General features: G+C 38.6%; 1 protein-coding gene across 5 annotated transcripts; it reads left to right on the top strand.

Moving 5' to 3' along the window:
* The first annotated feature begins 326 nt into the window (after positions 1-326).
* On the top strand, positions 327-26,610 carry LOC140244752 (uncharacterized). 5 transcript variants are annotated; one of them, XM_072324367.1, is made up of 14 exons: positions 327-438; positions 4,614-4,756; positions 5,754-5,860; positions 7,163-7,293; positions 8,320-8,652; positions 8,809-8,879; positions 10,081-10,173; positions 15,346-15,417; positions 16,513-16,569; positions 17,709-17,792; positions 18,784-18,952; positions 20,533-20,858; positions 21,689-21,748; positions 24,490-26,610. In XM_072324367.1, the coding sequence occupies exons 2-14, from the start codon at positions 4,642-4,644 to the stop codon at positions 24,678-24,680; spliced, it is 1,809 nt and encodes a 602-aa protein (XP_072180468.1). In that variant the 5' UTR covers positions 327-438; positions 4,614-4,641; the 3' UTR covers positions 24,681-26,610. The 5 variants fall into 5 exon arrangements, with proteins under 5 accessions (XP_072180468.1, XP_072180469.1, XP_072180467.1 ...); XM_072324368.1 differs by having other exon boundaries at positions 16,510-16,569; positions 18,787-18,952; XM_072324366.1 differs by having other exon boundaries at positions 16,510-16,569.

Below are 26,610 nucleotides of genomic sequence, written 5' to 3'. Positions count from 1 at the left end.
CAGCCTTTACACATACACGCACACACACAGGCCTGACACACACACATACAATGTACATGTACATAATTTACTGGGCCTTTTGTGTGCGCTATGTCGTGATGGTGGTGCTGGGAAGCTTTGCACAGAACTCTACACTGTGCACTTGCATGGGTCATGCATTGTTAACTCTCGTACTCTTGTATGGACGTACAATGTACGTTCAGCGCAAAGAGGTTCTGGCTTTGGTTCAGCGTGATCATAGCGTGCGTACAATGAGCTTACCGTGTGCGCGTGCGTACGTACACCATGTACCACGCACGTACGCACACGCACCGCACACACGCCGCCGCGCCGCCATCATTCAATCGACAGAGATCAGAAACGAGGAGGCCGCGAAGGAACTCAACGGAGCATTTGGGGCATTCTGTCATTCTCTACCGTACTTTGTGACTTTTCTGTGTACGTATCTCTGAAGTCATGATTATGATGAGTTTAGCGCTTTGAAAATATTGGCATAATCAGTAATTAAACTAATTTTAGAGTCCCTATTATTTCGGTCAATTAGTCATGCGATAGTTGTCCTGACTGCATTGTATTAACTATACACAGCCCAGTCGCCGCTGTACATACGTAGCGCGACAGGGCTGTACCAACGAAGCTCCAAACACGAAGAGGGTCCAACGATAGCATGCGATCGGATTGAATTTTGATACTTTAGATCATTTTTTTGTCACTTCAAACTCATCTGACGAACAAAATGATAATGAGACTTCATATCTATGCTATGAATATTGAAATTTAGATTTGATAACTTACCTAAAATGATGGTTATATGCAGCATGTGTGAACGGTTCACGAACGGTACATCGTCTTTCACGCCAGGCCATTTCCAATATCCGGGAGGTCACATGATCTGAATGCCCTTTCAAAAGGTCGCGCTGTCGACCGTGCTGCTACACCAACACTCAAGCAGCGCATCGCACGCACGCAAAAGATTTCCGCAGAGATCAAGGCGCCATTTTGAATTCTGCAACGATGAACCCTGACGGTGTTAGGGAATCCGCCAGAAAGTATCATTTTTTGGTTCCACGGACTTATCACGAGGGCTCTCAATGGACTTCCGAACCTTCTGTAATACAAGCATGCACTTAAGGTGAGTAACGTTTGGTAACGTGTACATTGTTTATAAAGAACGTATAAATTTTCATAAGTTTTGTAGTTGTGTTGTGGTTCCCCACTTTGTAGGTGCCCGCTCGTTGGTCAGACGCTGTATTCGCGTAGCGTATTAACAGCGTCTGGTCGGGCTAGCATTGTATGTGAAGGTGCACTGTATGCATACGACGACGCGCACTGTGCAGTGCGTGCATGCATCATGCTGCCTGCTGATCTGTAGTGATGGCATGGCGGTGATGTTTTTATTATGCCTGCTTACACTTGGCATTTTGGCGTCAGTTGTGCAATGCTTTACTTTAGTTTAGTATCATAACGTAACCTAGCTAGGTATATGTAGAAACTATGCAGTTTCATTTAGGCCTTGGTGAAGAATATTATACACTACAGGGTAACACTACGCGCAACCAACTAGCTCTGCTGCTTAATTTGTACGACTCGACCTTATTGGAATATTGTACAAAAAATGTCAGCGAGGTCAGTTATGTCGCTAGTGCACTTCCATTTTGAGCTTTTGCACAGCACCGCCTCGCAGTAGCTCGCACCTTGTCTATTGATTTCTATTTTAAACATGTAACGTTAGAGGTCTAAATTACAAACATAATAACTCGCTCTAGAGTAACTGCGTCAGTAAGCGGCCGTGCAGCCGTTCGCGGCAGGTACAACATACACGGTAATATACAGCTAAACACAGCATTGCACTGTTACATGCACACTACACATATACTAACACACTAGCAATCAACAAAAACCAACCGATAAAATGGGCACGATCTCTGACGAAAGTGAAATTATCTCACCTAAAAAGGCTAAATGACAACATATTGCATCCAAAATGAAATTTTCGGTACTTCTTAACATAACAGTTAAGAAACAATGGTCCAAGAAACTGGATTTTTTTTCGTTTTCTCGATGTTCATGGATTTTGAAAACATATCCTCATGTAAAATAGAATTTTCGCGAGCCGATGTGGGCCGCCATTTTTTTCAGAAAGTGGATGTTACAATCGAAAAAAATGAGAAAAACACGAGAAAGACATCAACAACACCGCAAGAAGTGCGATCTTGTTTGCGGCCAATGCATGTGCGCACGCTATTTTCACGTGCTTTCTCAATGGGAATTGGCGCTTACGCAATGTTCGCGAGACATGTGAAGGCGTTCAGCTAAAGATCGCGGAGCACGCGCGTATTGCATAGGGATTGTACATCGTGCCGCAAGCAGAAATACTACATCGCATATCGCCCTTATCGGCGAAAATTGTGCCGGGTTTTGCCACGGTAAATCATGAAAACTGCGTTGGTCAATGGTAAATTTCTTTCATGAAAACAATTGCGTTAATGAATAATCTTGTCTATGATATATGAAATGGTTGAAAATAATTTGCCTGATTTGTTTACAAGTTGGAAAAACTCTTAACAATGCTTAAACTGCCGCAAACGGGATATTTTACTCTATAGTCTAGCCAAATGAAAGTTCTAGTTTTTCAGCAACCTAACTGTTAAAAATAATTGCATCAGAGTCTCCAAACAACATGTCTAGTGAACAAAGCTGCAAAGTCGGATTGAACTTTGAAGTTCACATTCAGTTTTTTTTTTAACTTTTAAATTTACAAGTGTCAGAAAATCTCCATCGCCTGAAATATGTGACTAAATACACAGCCCCGTCGCTGTACACAAGTCAAGTGTGCCTCGCATGGCGTCTGGTCGGACTGGCTTCCTGAAATGTTGCTTTGCACATGTGTGCACACAGGCAATCAGTACAGTACAAATACCCTCGGTGCAGCGCATATCGGATGCAATCAATTCTGAATAGTGAATGTACAAATACTACAACGTAGCGATTGCTGCGTTTTTAGACCTCAATTTAGGGTGTCTATGAATTGCTAAAAACATTTTGTTCCCCTTTTATTCACCCAAGTCTTGATGTAATGGTACAATGTATGTCGCAGGTTTAGGGGCTGTTCTATCCGAAATGGTAGAGTGGTGTGTGTGCATCTCATATCTTTCTCTTCTTCTTTTTTTTTAGTCTTTCCTTCTTTCCTTTTTCTTTTCCTTTTCAGATATTCCCAACTTTCCCCTTCCTTCTTATTCATTTCTTTGGGGGTTTCCTTTTAGTTTTATCTATCTTTTATCAATTTCCTATCCAATCTCATTTTATGCCTTTTCTTTGTTTCCTTGTAGTTATCTTTTCCTCTACCAACCTTTCCTTTTTTTTCTTTAAATACCAATATCCTTTTCTTATGCTTTATTATGATCTATCATATTCTTTATTTTTTATTCAACCTGTATAGTTCTGCTGTCGTTCTTTTTACTTTCCTATTCATCTTTCCTTTCATCCAGTATATTGATTAATCCCTCATTGTATCACTCTACCTCGTGCTTTTGTATTTTCAATCTTTTTTGCTTTCCTCTTTTCTTTTCAAACATATATCCATCTCTCCCTTTCTTGATACAATGTAACTTTGTTGTTTCTTTCCATCCATAATCTTTTTTTTTTTTTTAAAGTCTAATTTTTATTATGTAAATCTCTTGTTTTATTTTTTTTTCCAGATTTGCCTTTTTATGTTTTTATTCATTTCCTCCCCTCCTTCCCATCCTCTCTCCTCATACCCTTTCACCCTTCCCCTTGTCTTATGAATACATTTTTCACAATCTTTTTCATTCAAACACACACCGTCACACACACACGCACACACACAAACAACACAAAATGAAAAACAACAACTGAAACCTCAATCGCTACACTCAGTGCAAACTGAGAGAAAGGCAGAAAAACAAGTTCATCTTAGTAAAAGATACCAAACAAGAACATGCTGTGGTCTATATGAGATTGCTACCGTACATTCAGATCTATTGCTGTGCTCGCTGCGCGCTGCCATGCCGTGAACATGTTTCGTACACTATGTCGTGCCGTCTGCTCCTGTGCAACACAGCGCAGAGCAAATTACTACATGTAGTAGCTGCGATTGACTTACGTGTATTCTGACATGGTTAAAGTGTCAAAATGGCAAATGTTCCATTCGTACTGGATTTGGGTGTCATCAGACGCAAATGTTTGTGCTTGTTGGATATTTAGAGTGAAGTTGTTCATGCTTGTAGACTAGTTGAAGAGATAGTGTTTTGTACATGTACACTAGCAGTCTAGTTACATGTATTGCCACCTTATTCGTGGTCTTATGCTCCAGATAATGAGATATTAGGTTTAGGTGTAATCTGTAATTGTTCAATAATTCTGCTGGAGAGGGGTGCGAAAGTAGAAGCAGCTTAGACCGTATATTCATTTAAGCCTGGCTGCTCGCTGCTGAGAATATGTATGGTCACATTCTTCTAGAATGTCAGGGGGAGGGGGAAAAGATAAAATTAAATTGACTTTTAACATTGTATTTGTGAGACTGCACATACGTTTCCAATATTGTTTTAGTGTTCAATATATCAATGCCAGTGTTTATGCCGTCAATATTACAGAACGGGCAAACCAAGCACTTCATTCATCATGCCGGCTGCAGTTCAAGACTCCCCCAACAAGATCTTCGTCGGCAGTATGCCGAAGGCGTGGACGGAGGCTAAAATGGAAACCGTATTTGAAAAATTTGGCAAGATCACTGAAGGTTTGTATGAGACAGGGCATAATTTGTAAGGACAAAATTGTATGCCCCAGACAGTACTGCCATCAAATCAGACGATATTATAAACGACTTGTGTGCGTAAAAACGATTTGCAGAAGGTGGACTTGCGTACAATTGATATGCACATGGATTAGGGCACATGTGTGGCAAATGTCTGTTCCATGTGGTTTACCTATTGGTTAAAGATATAGTTACCATGAATGAGTGGCCACAAATTTGTAACAACCTGCCCTGCAAGGGTCTTTGTCGCATTTTTTAAATGAGATGAGCGATTAAAAAGTGGTGAAGTTTGGGATATGTTTGTCATGCAGCCATGTAATAGAAATTATGCAAAAATATATATTTTTTTTTTTTGTGAGGGGAGGATATTGTCTTGAGAATATGAAGAGAACAGCTACATTCAATTTCAGGTACTTTTTTTTATTTGTAACTTCAGATTTATAGGTTTCTGTCCATTGATTGTATCTGAAACTATTTGCTTGAACTGAAAGGATTTTTTTTTTTTTTAATAAAGGTAACTTTTCCTTAACAAAGGTAACTTTTTCTTTTGGTGAAATTGTGCAAGGGTCTTAAACTACCCTTGTATATCAAGATTAGAAAAGTGATGACAGCCCATAATTGGGGATTTCAAAATAATAAAAGTATCTTGTAGTCTACTCTGTATAATAAACTGTATGACCAAAATCTGTAGAGGCAGCATATACTATAGGTACCTCAGTCCCACTCTTATATGTTCAAGTAAATTGAGTGTTGTTGCTGTAGCTGTGGGGGAGTGCATCTTGCAGTGCATTGGCACTTGGTGGCAACTGAATTTTGATTACTCAACCTCTCTACATCTCTCTCCATTCTCATTGGCAAACCTGTACACACACACACGCACACACACACACACTCACACACATTCACACACACACACACACACACATGTATGTACCCTCTCCGTTTTTCACCTTCTTTTTTTTTTTCTCCTCCATAATAGTGACTCTGATGAAGAACAAGGAGACTGGCGAATCTCGAGGATTTGGTTTCATCACATTTGAAAGTAGCGATGATGCCAGTAATGCCATTGAGGGAATGAAAGGCAAGGTAAGTAGTGATGATTCGCATGATTCCACGCAAGGAATTACTTTTTAACCCGTTGAGGGCGGGCTGATTTTGCTTCAACATACATTTTCCATAGACACCTAATCAAGTATACTCGGGACTAGTCTTCAACGGGTTAAACAACGTAGAAAAAGATGGTAACTAATCAAACATTTGACTGAAGATTAATGCATTTTTCATGCTCATATGATAGTAATTTTCAATTATAAAACAAACATTTGCAATACGGTCTGGGAGAGTAATCAATAAGCCAGTTCAGGGTTCTACTTTGAGCAGGAGCAGAACAAGGTCATTTGTACCAATGGGGCACGTTGGTATTTAGATTCACTGAGATAAGTAGCTATGGTGTAATGATTATTCATGTATCTTTATAAACATGGTGCTTGCCAGCACATCCACCCAACAACAAAAATTGTATTTGGCAATATCAATAGAAAAAGATTGTTGATACATTCAATGCAGAATAATGAAATGGATGCTTTCCCAGGTGTTAATTAATGGGCCATTCATGTCACCTGGTCTCCACAAATTCATTCTTTGTTTGAACATGGCTGATGAATTCCATAAATTGTTACGTCTAGCAAGCGTGTGCATTTTGTCACTTTGAAAACAAGTGAAGTGCCTAACCAACTGAGAAAAATGAAAGGTCATTTATACTCAAGTGCACATGAGCTAACCCCGAACTGGCTTATTGATTCATACCTTAAAGGGGAAGGCTAGTAACTGATCAGTGGGAATCAGTGGAAATGCTGGGAGATGATTGTTTCAATCCTTATGGGATTCATTCAAGAGTTCATTGTATATCTATTGTTGTGTGAAAATGATTTGCTTCAGAATGGTCTCATATTCAAGTAATGTGCAGTTTAATGCTTCCAGGTTAGCGTCCCTGGTCAGTGACGGAGCATTAATCTGCACATTACTTGAATATGAGACCGTTCTGAAGCAAATCATTTTCACACAACAATAGATATACAATGAACTCTTGAATGAATCCCATAAGGATTGGAACAATCATCTCCCAGCATTTCCACTGATTCCCAATGATCAGTTACTAGCCTTCCCCTTTAATTTGTAAATTTGAATGTAAATTTTCATTGCGGTTATGGTATTTCATGTATAAGAATACTGCAGTCAAAGAACAACAGTCATAACTAAAAAGCATAGAAGAGATACAGAAAGATTACTATATGTGAATAATTGTCCGGGGAAGAGATATCTTTTTTGGAGTTTTAATTTGATCGCTGAAAAAAATGTATGTTTGTTTGCTTGTTTGCTTTTTACCAGGAGATAGAAGGATCCCAGCTGAAAGTGGACGGTGCTCTCAAGAGCCTTCATGCCAGCAACCCCGGCCTTCGGGGACGTGGCGGATTCCGTGGTGGCATGGGGATGGGCATGAGGGGCGGTGGACCTCAGGGGTAAGACTTCGCTCTATTACAGCAGTGAGGGTAGTGGATCTCTTCATTATCAGTTTTTTTTTTGTTTTTTTTTTAAAGATTAATAAAAATCCTATCTCCCTGCACATCATCCAGGGGTAGCATCACATATGAAGTGAGATGTTACTTGAGAAACAACATTATTGTCAACTTTGTGAGATGTTTACAGATACTGCCCAGGCTATGTTAGTTATTGTCCTGTCTTGGTTATTGGGCTATACTTAAAAGGCAAATTATATACCAGTTAATAAGTTAGTTTGACAAGACAAGGTTACATTTTGCAAGCACAACAGATGGATATTTGAATCAAAAGTAAGGAAGTTATGAGATTTTTAAATTTGCTAATGTTTTGAAGCATTATTCAAAGTGGATATGAAAATGCAAATGAGTGAGCTGATGATGTCCGTTCCTCACAATTTTCCATTGATCCTGCAAATAAAATACTGATAAAAATTCAATTTTCTCCAGTAAATGGTGGAATGTAATGTTATTCTTAGCAGAAAGGCTTCAAAATAGTGATCAGTCTGCTATGCTCAGATTTGAGACTAGGGCATAATTGGGTTCGAAGAAAAAACTTTCTTTGTAAGATATGGCTATCACACCATATACTTTTCGAATTTAATGGTACTGTTTACCATTCGGAGTACTAATTTAAAAAGTGTGAGTCATCCAATTTGCTACATGTATGTGTAAGTCAGTCATCCTATCATATAAACATTTTCATTAAAGCCTAAAATACAAGGAGATCATTACTATTTTTTTTTTCAGTAAACCATAACTGTAGATGGTTTGTTCTAGAAACAATTTTAACAATACTTAAAATTGATTATACTGATTTAAAATTTTTACATTGGTTGTTTCTGTCCCTAACTCATGTTTTAGAACTACTTTGGTACTAAACCAGGGTATTTGTTTCATCTGCAAATGGTAAATAATGCCTTAATGCCTTTAACTGATAACACAGCGCAATTTTAAAGGTCATTTCCAACTTTTTCAACCTTCCCCCAGGTCTTTCAGAGGACGTGGAGGCCCACTCATGCGCGGTGGTCCGAGGGGTGGATTCTCAGGGCGCGGTGGTCCACCCCCGAGGGGCGGGTTCATGCCGAGGGGACGCGGTGGGCCCCCGAGCCGAATGGGCCCCGGCGGGGAAGAGATGGGCCGCGGAGGGCCCCCTACCAGGGGCATGGGACGAGGAGCTTACGAGGGTGCCTCGGCAGGTGGCACCAGGGGTTCGCCGCGCGGCGGAATGAGGGGCGCGCCACGAGGAGCTAGTCGCGGTGCACCGAGGGGAGCACCGAGGGGAGCACCACCCTCTTCTAGGGGCAGAGGTGGTGTTGGGAGGTATGTCAACCAAACTACCAGCTTCCACATGTTTTGCTTTTTTTATCAAATATTTCATTTCATTCGTGTTAAATTTGAACATTTTCCTTTCAGAAAAAGAAGAGCAAAAAGAAGACAAGGCTTCCCTATTTTCACATTTTTTTTTTTTTTTTCCAGAACCCTTCTGGATCGAACACCGCAACTTGATGTTGAACCGGAACCACGTGCAAGACCTCTCCTTAGTAAGGGTAAGGTTTGAGAAGCAGTGCTATTTGCATGCCTGCTACAAGCACACTAACACACCAAATAGACCTGACCTCTTATACACAGAGATCCACTGAATCCGTGGTATCGAGTATCTAATCATGATGGGGTGGTATGGAATGCCACATGTAGAGTTCATTTTTTGATGAGGATGCATGAAATCCATAATAATTTTCTGTCCGTGGAATGGTTCAGCGTGAATTGCTTGCTCACGACACTTGGTAGAAATGCAGCTGCGTGCGCAACCTAGAGTATATACTGCTTGCTTGTCATCTGACAGCAAATGTATAGAATTTACAGCAGGTCTGTTAGTATTCACATCAGTCTAAGCATGTCAGCTTTCATGCATGGAAATATGAAATAAAACCGTCTTTTATGTGAATCAGATGAAAACACAAGAAGGATGCAATCGCGCTAATCTAAGAATCGGCAAATACGTTTTTATAGCTGCTCAGCACAAAAGAAAATCAATATTGCAAGTATAACATTTGCAGTATTACAACGAAGAGGGAGGTTCAGTGCTGCAAACTGAGTTAGTGCTGAATTAGAATTTATATAAGATGATAAACCCCCCTCAATACCAACAGCTGCAAGTGGCACATACATCATTTAATGATAAGTTAATATATTTACAGCACCTTTTCGCCTGGATACAAAGCGCTATGAGATGTCATCCCTGGTCGCCACTGGAGATAAAATTTACTCTAAAACCAGAAATGTTCATGTACATTTTCATTTTGCGAATTTCTCTTGAGCCAAGATGTGCGAAATTAAAAAATACACAGGGATTTCAGAATCAGTATTGTATGTAGGTTTCCAGCTGTAATGAGAAAGTTAAACAAGAAGGACTCCTGTGTCACGATTGAAAGGAAACGTCTGAAAAAGAGAAGATAGTAGTGATAAATGAGTTTAGCGACAAAATTCAATGAAATTTTGTATTTCTCAAAGACTTTTACTTGGAGATTTAGGAATAATATGTAGGATATTATAAATAACACATACGAAAATTGCAGAACGTTTCTTGGCAAATAAAACAAAAACAGCTCAGGAAGGTATAAAAAGGGAAGAAAAAAAATATGCAAAAAGTAAGAGAAAATGTTCATAACTGTTTTGATAGAGCTGAAAAAGCTGACTTTCTCTCTGCTGTGCCAAAAAAATAAAAGATGAGAAATTCTTGCCTCTCAGAGCCCCTTATGACTGGCCCTGGCCTGCCCGAGCATCGGCCAGCGAGGGAGCCCAGGGGACGACCCGTTGAGCGGGAACGGGAGAGTTACCGCGGTGAGTTCTCTGGCCCTCTCATAACTCTCTTTTCTTCTTCTTTTTTTGAAGACTGCTTTGGCACTTAGTGAGTTGTACACACAGGAAGCCATGTGAATTTAGCGGTTTAGCAATCGCTTGGCCAATCGTTATGGCATGGCTTAGTGTGGAATGGATAATAAGGGAGGGTAACAGGCGAAACATTAATGTGTCGTTTAATTTTTCAGAGTTTTGTCATGCAAGTGAACGTGATACAACTAATGTTGTATGAGCAAGGTGATACATATGTAAGCTTGCAGCCAAAGCGCTACTACAATCCTTATTCATTATAAAGGGATTGTATTGTTTTGGTCGAGACGTAATTTTGTGGTGAGATAATGAGAAACCTCTTGAAATAAGAAAAAGCATGTAATTTCAAGAAGGCTTCAACATTTATTTGATGAAAATTGGTCTTGAAATGGCTGAAATATCAACAACAAAAAAGCGATCCATATAAAATTGACAGGCCACGACTTTATTAGGATCTCTTTGTTTTACTCTGTTTTTAGATATCTCAGTCATTGCAAAACCGATTTCCTTCAAATATCTTTTGATTTCCCTTAGAATTTTATGCTATGTAACATTTCATAGAGTGGTTTCTAAATATCTCACAAAATGTTACAAGCTGAATTCTCACCTCAACCAGTACTGTACAGTCCCTTTAATATTAACAGCTTTCCCTTTTTTCAGTGTACTTCATACATATTTACTCATGACGAGTGTGTCATTTTGTTTGAAGACTAGGTCAGAAAAGTGATCCGTCTGTCCGAATTACTTCTTGGTATCTCGTTATGAAGCACTTTTATAGTCATTGGGTAGGTGACAAGTTAGAAAATAGTGACAAAAAATCATCTTATCCTTGAAAATAAAAAAAAACAAACAAAATGGAAGCAGCTCATAAACTTGCTTTTACAGTTACTGCTCTTTCAAACTGTCAGTTTTTTTTTTCCAATTTACTCAAGATAAATCAAGTTTGATTTGGCGACTTTGCTTTTAAGTTTGCAGAAACATTTAAAAGTGCTGGCTTTTCTTGAGCAACACCTACAGGATGAATACATACTAGATGTATGCTGTCTTATAATAAACTGTTTGGTGTCTGAACTTGTCTTTTGTACCTTGTATTTAGAGTGTGTAGATGGCAGTGTAGCTGTTCATAGTGTTGTAAAAGCAGTTACAATAGCATAGATGCCTTGGATGAATAGAAGTGGATAGAAATAGTATCCAAAGCATGTTGGAGATGCTAACTGTTTTAGAAATATTTGCCAAGGAAGGGTTGCCCACTGTGCTTGTTGATCTTGTACACTAACAAAATTTAATATGGGAAGAGAATGAAAAGTATAGATGGTAACAATATCTTTTAAAGGCTGTTAATGTTTTGTTTGAAAAGTCTTCTAGCAGACTGACCAATAATAGAATACTTTGTTTTCTAGATTAAGTCTTTTGCAGTAAGTGAAATTGTGAAAGAAATTTGCAGACTGCAGATGGTGATAACTACCAACATGAATTTGAGTGTGTAGGAGTTATAATTTTTAGTGTAGTTTTCTGAAGAAAAAGAAAAAAAGGTTGGGAAAATGGACAGTTTTTGTCTGAAATACTGTTACTTGTCAACTGTCCCAGCTTACAATGTACATTATACACCACATGTTTGTTAGTAATTTTCATACAGGGTCTGTGCACTCCTTTTGTATTATGTTCATGCTATGCAATATGTTTGTGTTCAGTATGTCATTGTTTTTTTTCTCTTTGAATACTCTCGTTTATATTTTTGATCATGCACCATATCCATTTATTTTACTGTTTTGTCATGGTGATCACACAACTGTGTACGACCTCAAAGCTTTTAGCCCCTACTGAGGGTTAAGAAGAACGAAAAAAAAAAAAAGAGTCACGTCCTTCGTCATTTTCTCTTTGTTTGTAGACTACCAAGATTACCTCTCCCCTGGCCCGGATCGATGGGAAGAAAGGAGACCGGCGGGTAAATTTTGGCCAAATTAGCCCAAAATATCGACTGTGCACAGTCATTTCCATGCTTTTCTTCTCATTTTTGCTGTTGTCGTGGAGTTAAAAAATCATGTATTCACTGACCACCTCTCTGTTTTGCCTCAATAGATGACAATAACTTGCACCACTTCATGCTGACACTTCTCATTTCTAACTGCCTTTTATTTTTTTTTTCTCCGTCATCTCCTCAGCCAACAAGGGTCTTTTGCACATTCTAGTGTGAGGGACGTTGTATTAGTGTGTGGTAAATGTGAAGTTTGTGCCTACTTTCTCTGGTGTATACTACTTACACATACTTTCTCTCTCTCTCTCTCTCTCGTGTTTGTGTGTGTGTGTGTGTGTGTGGTGTTCAGTATGTTTTTTTATAACTGCAACAGGAAACATGGTTTGTAGCAAATTCTCACACGATAGATATTACAGTCAAACTTGTCTAAAGCGGCCAGACAAGCAAGATGAAAAAAGTGGCCATTATGGACAGGTGGCTGCTCAGACAGGTTTGACTGGACTGTATATTGACAGTAAGGAAGGAATACTAATTGGTGTGGTAGTATGCTATTCTCTGAAAATATCATCCATTCCACCCACGGTAAATGCTACTCACAAACAAGAGCTCAAGTTGGTCTGATCTGAGGCAAGGTTGTGTTTTGTTTTGTTTTTTTTTTTCCATTTGATGAAAACACACACACATACACGAACATCCATTTCACTCTGGAAATGGACTTCCCTTTGAGTACTGATAATGTAGCGGTTTGCAGACTCACACTCGCATATCATATTTCTAATTTCACATGTTATCACCAATTTGTTGCACCATTGATATGTGTTTTTTTAAGCAGAAGTATGGCACTCCATCGCAACGCCTTTCACTTGTTCCTTTGCAGATGCAGAGGTGAACATCTTTCTGTAATCTAGAGTGAGAGACAAGATTTGGAAAGGCCAAAAAGTCCAGAAAAGCTGCACATGTAAAATATCTGATTCTCAAATTTTGTCAGACGATGCAAGTGCAGCTATAGGTGCCTGTTTTGACCAGTCTTATATCAGTCAATCTTTTGTGTTTTTTCTCTCATTTTTACCCTAAAAGTTGTGTTTAAAACTCATTTTGATCTTTCTACATACATATCGGCCATATTCAGTGTGAAAGCTCACGTACTTAAATAAAATGTCATGCTGTAATTGGTAAAGATCTAACTCGCAAATTGTTTCCTTTGTTTTCTTGAAGCATCCTCATCGGGATCTTCAATGATTTTTTATGCCTCCGCCAACGAAGTGGCCGGAGGCATTATGTTTTCGGGTCGTCCGTCCGTCCGTACGTCCGTACTTCCGTACGTCCGTCCGTCCCGTTTTGTTTTTGTCGATATCTCAAGAACCGTGTTGTGGTTTTGCATCAAACTTGGTATGAGGGTATATCCTTGGGGGATGATACTTTGTGTGGATTTTAGGGTCACAGGGTCAAAGGTCAAAGGTCACAGGTTATTTTGTGAAAAAAAATTGAAATTTCATGTTTTTCTCCATATCTCGCAAATGGTTCAAGGCATCTTCATGGAACTTAGTATATATGCTTGTACCGATGGGCAGTGATTATCTAGGGAAGTTGGGGGTCATGGGTCAAAGGTCAGGGGTCAAAGGTCAAGGTCAACTCCTCAAAATATAACTACTTTCCTTATATTTATGCAGTGCCTGAAGGATTTTTTTAAAACTTGATGTATGCATGTATAACCCAATATATATTCTGTGGGAAGTTTCTTGCCAAAAGGTCAAAGGTCAAAAGGTCAAAGGTCAAGTGAAAGTGCTAAATTGCACTTTTTCCTCCATATCTCAAAAATAACTCAAGGTATTGTCATGAAACTTACATATTTATGCATGTTCTACCTAACAGTGATTCTCTTTGGAACTGTGGGGTCAAAGGTCAAAGGCCAGGTTTCGATAATACTATTTTACCATTTGATACTGAAATTATACTTTTTCTCAATACCTTGAAAATTACTCAATGCATAAACTTGTAAAAGGGTCAAAAGTCAAGTGAAAATCATCAGTTCCCCCAAATACCTGCACTCTTGATGTTTTAATCATTCATCCAATTGAACCTAGTTCTAGGAAAGTGAACATTCAGCACATTTGTGGCAAACCTGTCATTTTAATATTTTGCCAATTGTGTGAAACTGTCATCACACATTGTCAAGACATTGTACTATAGACCTATTAGGAGAACCATGTATTATGGCGGAGGCATACACCAGTCGCCGTAGCGACATTTCTAGTTTGTTGTTGCTGTGCTATTGCATCATAACACTACATGCCAATGGCTTGCTGTAGCTTCGTTGAAAATAACATGTGCGTCTGTTTCACGAATTCTTCTCATCAAATGTGATTTTCAAGACTAACATAGGAATTTGTTTTCTCTGTGCATCGAGATGGGGCGATCAAAACATACTGTTTCCAGTGATATTCAAATTTCAACATCAAAAACTTGCATTGCCCCTTCACTTAAAATCAGTCCTGGTATTCCATGTTCAATCTTTTTGTTCTGTGGTACGTATTGTCCCCCCTTTTATTCTGCAACAATTTTTTTTTTATTTATTTTTTTTTATTTCATGTAACACATGAGCTGGTAAAGCAAGCCACTGTGGGAGATGCTTCCATAACAAATCAACCAGTATGTTGACATGCACTGACTTCTCTTTCCCACCGTTTTTCACTTTCCTGATGTGCGTGACCATTTTTGCAGTAATGTGCCACTTATCCAAGAATTGTGGTGCGTTCGTTGCGTTTATGAAAGCTCATGCTTTGTGCTTTGGGCCCGCAACATGGGTCTGAGCTTCCAGTTGACGGACTTTAATCTTGTCGCGATGTAATTATCCGTTTTTGTGTCTGTTTTTAAATGATTTGAGTGCATTTCTTTTTGCAGTTTCATTTCCTGTCCACTTGCTTCCCTTAAGTGTCAGTTGCATACTTAGCTGTTTGCCTGACATCATTACTTGTAAGGAGAAAGATACTCCTATTTCCCGAGTGAGTTTTACTCTTTTCTCTTTTTCTCAACACAAATGTCATGCATCCATGCTCTCTTGTAGTGTCGTATGCAGACATGGCTCTTTTCATGATCATCAGCTCATCTTAATGTTTGCTTCATTTCGATCCCGTTTTCATCCCCTTTAGGTCCGTCCTACTCTGAGAGGGGTCTGCTACCCAGAGAACCGGCAGCTTGGGACGAACCTGCCAGGCGAGAAGGTAGTGGAATATTCATATAATATTTGGTTCTAGGACTATAATCCCCTGGACAAATACCCCCTGAACAATTATCCAGACCCTTCCTCTGACCCTAACCTCAATGGGCAAGGGTGGGACTGAGGTTAGAGGAGTAACTAACAGCATTTCACATATGAAAAAGTAAAGATACATGGAATCACAGATTTTGTGTTCAGTGTTTTATTCTTTTCTCTCTTTTTTTTTTCTTTTCAGAAATCACTTGTAGCAGAAATAAGATTATACTGCAAACGGTGCACATGAAAGATGACAATACAATACCGGAGATCAGAATAAGTGGCAGAGTTTGACACGAAACGTGGGAAATTTTGGATGCATACATTGTACAAATTAAGTTGATATTTGGCAGACTTGTTTCAGTGTGCTTCACCCTTTCTGTGCCAGGAGATTTTGGATAGTGTGTAAACCGCTGTGAGATTTTCTGTTCCAATCAGTACTCAAAGCACACAAAGGATTAACTTCAGCCACTGTGAACATGTGACAACTTTAGGCGTTTTCACATCAGCCCGATAAAAATCCAAGCTCGAAAAATTTTCAGCGATTGCGAATTAGAGCGCTATTTTATTTCTTGTTCACATCAGCCCGAAGAGGGGGTAGCCCGAATAGTTAAAAATTTTAAAATAGCTAATTCGACAGCTGAGTATGTGCAAACAGCATCAGTAATGTGTGTGCCCTCTCAAAAATTCCTCATGCTTTGTGTGCAGTTTGCCTCTGTCGATCGGGTCACACACGCTAGGAATGATGGAATTCATCGCGCAAATTTCTCGAGTCGTTTTCACATTATCAAATAGCGCGCTACTATCCAGCTATTTCAGAAATTTCCCGAGTTGGACTTGAGAAATTTTCTTGATCAGAGCGATACAACTAGAGTGTTAATTTGTGTTCACATTATCAAATGGTGTGCTATCTCGCTATCGGGAAAATTTCCCAAGTCAGAAGATAGCGCGCTATCTCGAAACATCGGGCTGATGTGAAAACGCCTATTGAAATCTCTTTTCTCTCTCTCCTTTCCTTCATTATGTCATGTGGTTTTTCTTCCTTTTATTGTGTGTCCAGTAGAGCCCCTGCTGAGGGAGAGAGAGGCGCGTGCTCCACCACCCCTTGAGAGGCATGCAGGTAAGAGATGAAGATTATTTCTCAGATCTTGCCATTTTGTTTTTCCTGTACTTAATCGGAAGAGCTGCTATGGCATGGTGACACAACATGTGCTTCTACCACAATTACTTAAGTCTTATTTTCTCTAAGGACTTTGGGTTAGGTTTAGGGTTAGGGTTGTGATGGGGTTTTAGGTTTAGTTTTGATGTGAGGATTAGGATTAGGATTAGGGTTATATTTGTGGGTAGACTTTATGTTTGGCTTAACATGCAGATATTTCATAGGAGCAATTGTCGCCGGAGCAAATGTCATGGAACCCTATGGCACATTAAATAGGATGATGAGTGGGACTCATTAGGGCCCTGGTTTGGTTGAATCCCCTGGCTACAGTAGTTGTGCTCATGGGCAAGGCACTTTATCCAAATTACCTAGTCATTAGTGGGAACTTGAAGCTGATGGTCCTAGGTTGCTGGCTTACTAGTCGTCATTGCTTCCTTAGCCATGTAAACCAAATCATAGTCCAAAATCATTTTCAACGTGACATCATTATCCATATCATGCATTTTGGCTCTACTGTATAAACAGGTATTTTGTTCCCTGGCCCTGACACCTGGAATAGTGCCAGAGCGCTACTCTGTTTTCTCTGTAAAGGCCACTGTACACATACACTTAACCCTCCTAATGTTATAATGGCATCAACTTCATCTTTTTAATTGTTTGATATGTGGTGGCAGATTGTGCAGTAGTGCTAGTGTCCATCGTAGGCATCCAATATGAAATAAATATTGCATTGTGGTGCAACAGAGAGAGATGCATAGATGTAGATGTTGAGCAACAATAATAATTTAAGTACCGGTAATGATGATAATGAAAACAGCAAACAGGACATTGAAAATATTACTGAGGTACTCAAATAATGTCAATTAAAGTTGCAGTAATTTTAGTGGTAATAATGATGATACAGTGTAACTGGCACTGGTCCGACAGTCCAGACTTTTTTCCTTTTTTTTTTCAGTGATAAACCAGTATAAAAAAGAAATGGGTACCTACTGGTCCGGCAGATGGGTCGGATCAGTAGAATGCATTGTATGCATTGTTTTCAGTCATCTACCAATGTAGTCCTTCTTTGATGAATCTATTCCTCCTGTTTTGCTTCCCAGAGCGCCCACGGCCATCATTTCCCCCTGAGCGTGAGGCTACGTATGGAAGCCGCACCACAAGCCAGTACGCAGAAGAGAGCTATGGTAAGTTACTTTGCCGCGCACTTTCACCCAAGGGAATATTTGAGAGAATTTCACTGTCGGGGTGTGCTTCCTCGGAACCAAGTTCAGATCATACGTTCATGCTTTTTTTAGCCAAGCCATTAAGGCATTCATCTCACACGACATACCATGTATCCAGGTCCAGAATTGTTATGATAGTACAAGGTTGTGTATCCGTTTTGTGGTAATGTGCTGTCTTTGTTGAAAGCAAGTTTTAAAAAAAAAGTATGCTCAAGAACATTTTCCTTCATACTTTTATTTGATCTTTTTTTTTTGGGGGGGGGGGGGGCATGACCTTTTACGGTAAAACTTTCGTTAAAGTCATGACATGTCTCCACAAATAGACTTTGATCCAAAATGTTAAAGGGTGTGTACAGTTCTGGTTGAGGTGAGGATTTAGCTTTTAACTTTTTGCGAAATATTCAGAAACCACTCTTTGAGATGTCAAAGAGCATACAATTCTAAGGGGCATCAAAAGTTTGTTTTATGAAAATCAGTTCTGAAATGGCTGAGATATCCAAAAACAAGATGAAACAAAGAGATCCTTATAAAAGGCATGGCCTGTCGCCTTTTATTATTAGCACTTTTTTTGGATATATCTCAGCCATTTGAAAACCAATTTTCATCAAATAAACGTTGAACCCTTCCTAAAATTACATGCTCTTTCATATTTCATTAGAGGTTTCTCATTATCTCACTTAAGAATGTTCAAAACTATAATCCCCACCTCAACCAGTACTGTACAGTCCCTTTAAAGTATGATTTTTTTTTTTCTCCATGCTTTTGCTTTCTGGAAATGCATCACTGACTTCTTCCAGTTATCAATTATGTATGAAGTTCCCAAAACCTTTTACATGTCTTTTTTTTTTGTTTTTTTTTAATGATGATGATGATGACACACCTTGTCATCCTTTCCTTGATCCTCACCTCTAAAAATTAGCCGACACAAAACGGAATGTTCCCTCTCTCCAAACAGGTCGTGGTGGAAGGGATGAATACCCAGCCAGTCGCGGCGCAGCCTCCTACGATTATGCGGAGGCACGACCAGCGCGCTCAGAGTTTGGAGCCGAGTCGTACCGCCGAGACCCTTACGCAGCCGGCGGATCGAGCGATCTTCATCCAGCACGCCCCACCCGAGACAGGTAACGCTATATACCCAAGACCATCACACGAGTGTGTGTATGATGGGTTGTGACCTTTTTTTTTTACACATCTTCCCAACTTTGTTCGAACATTGACAATCAGTTGGATCCCTGGTTAAGTCAAAGAAGTTCAAGATATTTAGACACAAAGACACAGGGATGCCTGAATAGAAATCATGCAAAGATTGATGAAATAAAAATAAGAATTACTTGACTAGACATGTCTAGACATTAAAATGACATATTAATTCATAAAGAGCTATACTTGGAAGATTGTACCATATCAGTTTCATTTGCAGAAATTAATTGGCAAAGTGAAAAAATCCAAGAGGGTACAGTTTCAATTGCAATCACGGCATACAGCTCTGATTTACACTTTTGCATGTATTTGTTGGAGAGATTGACTCCAGTGTTTTATTATTAGGTCAAATTTAATTTCATTTGATAAATAAGATCAGCAGTCACCTGCTGATCTTGTTATCCTGTCAAAATATATTGAAGTAAATGAATAACTAAATAAAAAATAAACATGCAATATTTATCTGACATTAATAGTACTAAATGAATGTTCGGATTCCTCAGAAAGATGGCAGCATCATACTCTGATCATCACACGCTCAAATGCACTTATGATTTTTTTTTTTTTTCACGTCCCTCGAAAACTGTGTTTAATTACTCATTGCCAATTGGAACTCCAACTCCTGAACCTTGTTTGATAAACAGATAGGCTCTTTGGTCTGAAATGGGATTCTCTGCCTTTGAATCTTGCCTAGTGCTTTTAAGTGTGTGGGCTTGATATTTAATCATACACGCGTGTATCTTTCGTTGCTTTTGTGTAAAAATGTCAGTTTGGAGTTATTGACACTTGCAGGGCCTTCAAGGAACACATTGCTCACCTTGTTACCTTTAGTTGATGTGACCATCTTATTTTGGTTATGAATATGAATATTAAATGTGCCCAAGAATATTGTGTCATGTAGTTACTGCATATGCCATATTAAGGTTAGTCTGTTCAAAAAGCAGTATTAAAGGGAAAAATCCAGGTCCAAATACATTGTATAAGTTAGTCTGATAAGAAAGAGTAAAACATTACGAGTTCAATGGTATAATTTTGATCAAAATCGGATGAAAATAAGGAAGTTACGACATTTTGAAGTTTTGCTATTTTGGGTGGAAACAGTTCTTGAACAGTCAATATGAATATGCAAATGGCAAAGTGAGCATGTCATTCCCTCACAACTTGCCATATAGTTTGTACATAAAATTTTGACATTTTCTGTTTTTCATTCAAACGCAATTATGCCCGAGGCTCAAATCCTCGTATGTCTAACTGATCACTATTCTGAAGTTATTCAACCAGGAATAACATCATGTTTCAGACTTCCATGACAGAACATTTAATTTTTGTCTTTTTTTTTTTTTTTTTTTGGTACACGATCAATGGAAAATTGTGAGGGTACGACATGGTTAGCCCCTTTCATTTGCATATTCATATCCACTGGACAAAAACTGTTTTGTAGAAATTAGCAAATGGAAGCTGGATTTTGCCTTTAACATATTTTATTTGTACTACCTTCCAGCCTCCTGGAGCGAGACTTCGCCACCAGCTCCCGCAGTGCAGATCCTTATGGTCCCCCAGCCCAGTCCAGCCTGTCCCGGGGTTACGGCGCCGCACGTGAGGCGGCGCTCTCCCGCGAGTCCATGCTGCCCCGCGAGCCGGCCCGCGGCCGGGAGGCTCCCCCGTCGCGAGAGTTCGGCGCCGCCGCCCGCGGGGTCCCGCGGGAATACGGTGAGGCTCGGAGGGAGGAGAGTCTGAGGGGGGATTACCCCAGCGCAAGCCGAGCCGGAGCCTACCCCGAGGAGAGACCAGCAGCTTCCTTGTCTGCCAGATACTACGACGATTATGGTATTAATCACCTTTTCTTGTCTCATTTACTTATTCCCATTCTAACCTACTACACTTAATCGTTCTATGTGATATGTAGTGCCATTTGAAAGAAGAAGACTCTTCTAAGTGTGATGTTATTATTCATAGTAGTATGTTGATAGAGTACAGTGAAAACATTTAAAAGAATGAATTTGTTCCATTACTAGTCTCTGGTGATAACAACAGTCTGTGTAGTAACAACATTCTTGTAGCAATTAGCAACCAAATGTGATGTGAAAGAAGTAATGTTTTACTTTCTTTTCTTCTTTTTTTTTTTAGAGTGACAAATTGAAATTCAGAAAGGAATGAAATTCCCTGTTTCTGCATTAATTTGAGTTTTTGCCAAGAAACAAGTACAAATGACAGATATCTCTGCAATATCTTTGATAAAATCTTCTTCCATGCCATTCTGGTGTACAAGTTGTTAGATGAGCAGTATCAAGACAGTTTACTTGTTGCACATTTCTATGTATCACTTATAGAAATGTTGTAGGAAAGCAACCTGCACACAGTTTAGAATGTGTCCAGTCGTTTTATCAGTGTTTAGTTTATTTTGAAAATTTTTCCTCCCCCCCCCCAAAAAAAAAGAAGGAAAACAAAAACAAAAAACAAAATCAACACACTAGTGCATTTGAGGGTACTTTTCATTTTCATTTTCAATTTCATTGTGTTATTTGCATTAATGTTAAAAGAGAGACTTCACTCAAAATTTTGGTAAAAAAATGAATTGATTTTCGATTGTCAATGGCAAACAAGAGTGATGATTTGTGAAGCTGTGTCTCATTGTCCACTACATATTCTGCCTACAGAAAAGCCAGCCGCCCGGGGCTACGGAGCTGAATCTTATGGGTCCGCCAGGGATTTGGGAGGTAAGTGTAATGAGCATTTAGGGCATTTAGATGCCGCAGCTCTACAGCGTTCAAACTGTTTAATAATTGGCAGAATCTACAGGGCATTAAATCTGCAGTAAAGTGAAAGAATACTAGGAAAGCGCGATGCTGTAAAGACTGATAATTCAAATCTTGCTGCGAAATTGAACGGTTCTTCAGAACCCACATTGTGTGAAATCATGCATGATGAAGAGGGGGAAAAATATTTGGGGAAGCGTAACTGTTAATAGCATTGAAATGATAGAAAACTAATCAACTGGTATGAAATTATGAAAAATTATTGACAGAAAGAAAAAACGATAATGGTTTTTAAGTTGGGGAGCCATTGCAAGCCACAAAAATATCAAAGTAGATCGGTGTCATACTTCTCATGTCCCTTATTCTACCGGAAAAATTTGAAAAGAAAATAATTTTCCTATAGTTGCTGTCATTTTATTTTATTCATATGAAACTGAAACCATTTTAAACATTCAGCAATAAAGGGAGGTGAATTGTGTACAAAAACAAGCTAGTTTCATGCATCTGTGTATATTATTGCTTTCCTTAGCTTGTCACGGTCAAGATTTTTCCATGTTTGCGAACTTGAAAATAGAGAGTACAACACACAGAACAGAGCTTCCAAAGACTAGATGCCACTCATAATCTGCAATCCACTATGAAATCTCATTTTCTTTAGCGGAGTGATTTTTTTTTTTCCAAAGCGCGAATTATAAGATCACAGGGCTAAAAATATGATATCAAAAATCACCCAGAATCCTAGCTCTTCCATCGCGATGTAACTGCCAGTTTGAAAATAGATTTGCAAAGCTTCACAAGCAATATGGCATGTCACGTCATCACTTCATCGAGTTTATTACACTTATCAACATTTTTTATTCAATTTGTGTGTAAGTTATCTCAGATTGATCACCAGTGAAGGATCGCAATACTAATAGCTGGACTGTGCCCTTCAATGTTTTCATTCCTGTACAAAATAATGAGAAAATTTCGCTGTGCAACATGAACCAGAAATTGTGTGTGCTTCTGTAACATAAGAAACGAAATATGAAAGTGAAAATGTATTGTTGCAGAGCGGAACAATCAAAGAATAAGGTTCTTTGAAGGCAGAATGTTCAAGCTACAAAGTATCTGGCATATAAAGATTGTATCAAAATTATTTTTAAGATATCAGATAATCATGATGTATGGAGTAGGAGGAAAAATCTGTAAAGCCTAGTTCAGCCTGCAGACTTGCATATGAAGCCATCATTTGAAAGACGGGATGAAATGGGAAATGACTGATGATAAAGACACACAAAAACTTTGCAGTCCGAAACAGTTTATAAAAAAAAAAAAAAAAAAAATCAAAAAAAAATCATGGTGACATCTTTTTAAAGGAAAAGTTAATTCAACAGGAAAGTTAACAGTATTGTTTTTCTAGGTGAAAGTGAATATAAGTATAGCAAAAATTTGGGCAAATTTTGACATATGAGATAAATTAGTGACAGTTTGCATGTTGGTTACTTGACATGGCATCCCATTTGGAAATTTCATTTTGTTTAAAACAAAAGGAGAGACTGAAATGTGATTTTCCTTGCCTTTGTGAACAGAATGAAATTATTTGTGCAGTAAATCTCCAGGAGAGTCCTGGGGTAAAAGTGTTTTGAAAAAAAAAAAAGAGAAGTGAAATTAGTGAAAGATTCTTTCACTAAACTAAAAGAATGTTTTCAACTCTGGCAGGTTTTGTAGCCACCTGAACTCAAGACATACGTGACTTTTCTTTTGTTTTTCAGCAATAATCCTGTGAAGGTTTAGTAAGCAATACTGTGGAAATGCATCATCCTGTACCAAGCGTGTGAGAAATGCCATGTTTCATGATGTGCCAACATTCAAGTGGTCACATGTTAAACCCTTCACAGTTTATCTGTTTCACTGTAGTCATATAAAATCTGATATTATCCTTTTAAATTCCATGACCCGGGAGGCCTCACCACACAGAGCTTGAGAGCGTAGACAGGTGTGCAAAAAAAAAAGAAAGAAAAAAAAAGAAAGAAGATCAACACAAAAATCCCAAACATATCAACATGTGAACATGATTCCTATGTATGAGATCCATGTGACACAGAAAACTAATCAAGAAAAGATTGAAAAGGAATAATCATATATAATTTGAAAAAAAAAAGAAGAGGAAAATAATGTAAGATGATGATATAAACAGGATAGCATTATCTCCTGTTAAAGAAAAACTAGAGTCAAAGACACCAGGTACTTTATTTTTGAAGAAGAAAAGTTTTGTAAATCATATTATTTTCATAGTCCTACAACTCTGTCTGCTATTTGTAATGATGACACATTCAATTTCGGAAGACTGAGGTCTATGCTTGGTAAACATTTTGAGACAGAGTTGTTTTGAATCAATAATAAATCTATTAAAATTCATCAAATATGACGTGACATAGGGACAAAGCAAACCAGTGCACAAACACACAAACGAATGTATGGTTTGATTTATAAAAAATATATGAATTAAAAGGGAATATCACCTTGTCTATGGAGTAATAGTTTACGCTATGGACAGGAAAGAGGAAAAATGTCACAGAGATTTAGATAAACAGAGGCCTCCTGGTCATGTTGGACCAAATAAAAATAAAAGAAAAAAATTAAGCTACCGTCATATTGTAACAATGATTTTCTTCAACCCATGTCGTGTTTTATCCATACCCTGTCCGTCCCTCCCACAGGAAGTGCAGCTGCCACAAGATCCGCTTATAGTTCCCGCGACCCTTACCCCAGTGGGCGCGCTGAGCGTGCCGAAAAGCCTGGGGGTTATGGGGACCCCTACCGATCTGGTCCCTCCGCCTACGGGGGGCGCCCCGCGGCCACCGATAGAAATGGGGCTGGCCTGGCCAGCCGCCCTTACAGTCGCTATTAGACTATCAGTATTAGCGTGGAGAGGAAAAGTTATAGCAAAGAGTTAATTTTCAAACTTTCATTTTTTTTTTCTCCTCGTACCAACATTGATTTTTCATTTTAATTGATAAAAGGGACAATTTCGCTAAAGCGAGTATGTTGGAAGAGAAAACATTAGAGGGAAGACTGCTGGACTGCAAGCAAGCAAAGAGACCAAAATGTGAGGAGAAAAAAATAGAGAGACTGGTGTATCTGAAACTCACCAAAACCAAACATAGCTTGCCTTTTTTTTCTCTCCTCATCTTATAAACTGAGTCACACTCTTTACAAGCTGATACATGTGAAGCTGCTGGATGTCCTATGACAGTAGGATAGCGACAGGAAAACTCTATTTTGGGAGAAAAAAAAAAGAGATGAAAGTAAGTCTGGTGTACAAAATTTTCCATGTCTTTTAGATTCCCAATTTAAAGGCTGTTACTAAATGAGTGATATGCAAATTTTACCAAGCTGTGGTTGACAAAAGGAGAATTTTAAGTCATGACGGAAAGTGCTGGCTTTTTAGAAAAGAAAACAAATCAAGATCTCACCCAAAAGTATACTGTGATTAAAAAAAAAAAAAAAATGATATTGTACATACAGTTACATGTAGTTTATAGACTAACTTAATTGCTTTATGACATCTGTGTAAACTTGCATCAGGATTACATAAACTTGTATAAAAATTTTGTAGGAAAGTATGATGTTCTGTTGTTTTGTTACATTTTGTAATAGTTGTCTTGTGAGTATTAACATGAAAGAGGTTCAGTATAAAGCTTGGTGATTTCTTTTTAATACTGCATTTTATCTTAATGAAATGATTACCAAGTGCTCATGTCGCAACGTAATTGCCGAGTATAGGCGACAACTACATGACTAAATTGAGACGGGATGTATACTGCCTGTGGTAGTACGCTGTGGTGAGGAATGAAGCTTGTACAAATGTCTTCCGCAGAAACATTTGATCTTGAAAAGTATCCTCGGCCAGCTCTGGAGAGTTTTTTCGGACTAAAAGACAAAGCAACAAAAGTCCTTCCGCGAAATCCTTTAGCCAGTGATATAGTCTGACAAAATAAGTGGTTTTAAGTGAATATTGTTATAATCTGAGTGCAAAGTGTTGTTTTATTCTGTGGTGTTCAATGTTGCAAGGGGATTCCTTAAAACGGTCAGTGTATTCCGTTCAATCCCACCGCACTTCACGTTGACGTTAAAAGGCCACGAATGTGCCATGAGTAGAGTGCAAAGCGAGTGAATACACAAAGCAAATGGTCAACAAGGGTAAAACGAGACGTGTCGGTCAAAACTTACCGTCATTATGCTGTGGTCCAGAAATCTGCCGGAAAGCTCACACTGATGTTTTCCATTTTTAGAATAAAAAAATTTCCATGGATTATGTTGAAAAGAAAAACACTGATTTTTTTTTTTTTTTTTAAACCAGTTTTATGACAGTGTGCTGACTGATAGATACATATATTTTTACACTCCACACATACGTTAAGTATGCAGTATGCCTAAGGTATGTAAAAAATATCCCAAACTGTACTGTGTACCTAGGTTGTCTTTTTGCTGTGAAATGCATACATACCTGCATTCAAGGTATCGTCAATTTGGGGTTTTTTTTTTGTTTTTTTTTTGCAAATCTTCCCTCCAAATATTCCTTCAAATTCCAAATACCTCCTGAGATGATGGGAGGGAAGTGATATAATGTATATGTAAAATGTTTTTGCTCTAGTTACAGCTGAAAAAAAAAAATAATTACTCCTCCAAAATTCATATTTGTGGCATAACGAGAGTGTGGTAATTTTTGAAAAGAACATTTTTCTTTTTTTTAAAGAAATCATTGCCATTTTAGCAATTGCTTCGTGTATTATTTGTCTGTAGTTTTTTCATGTCTCAAGTAAAGTTGTTCATACAAA

The sequence above is a fragment of the Diadema setosum genome, chromosome 21, assembly GCF_964275005.1.
Source record: "Diadema setosum chromosome 21, eeDiaSeto1, whole genome shotgun sequence".
Taxonomy (NCBI): Eukaryota; Metazoa; Echinodermata; class Echinoidea; order Diadematoida; family Diadematidae; genus Diadema; species Diadema setosum.
The sequence above is the reverse complement of the archived record's forward strand: the minus strand, read 5'-3'. Positions and strand labels throughout refer to the sequence as shown.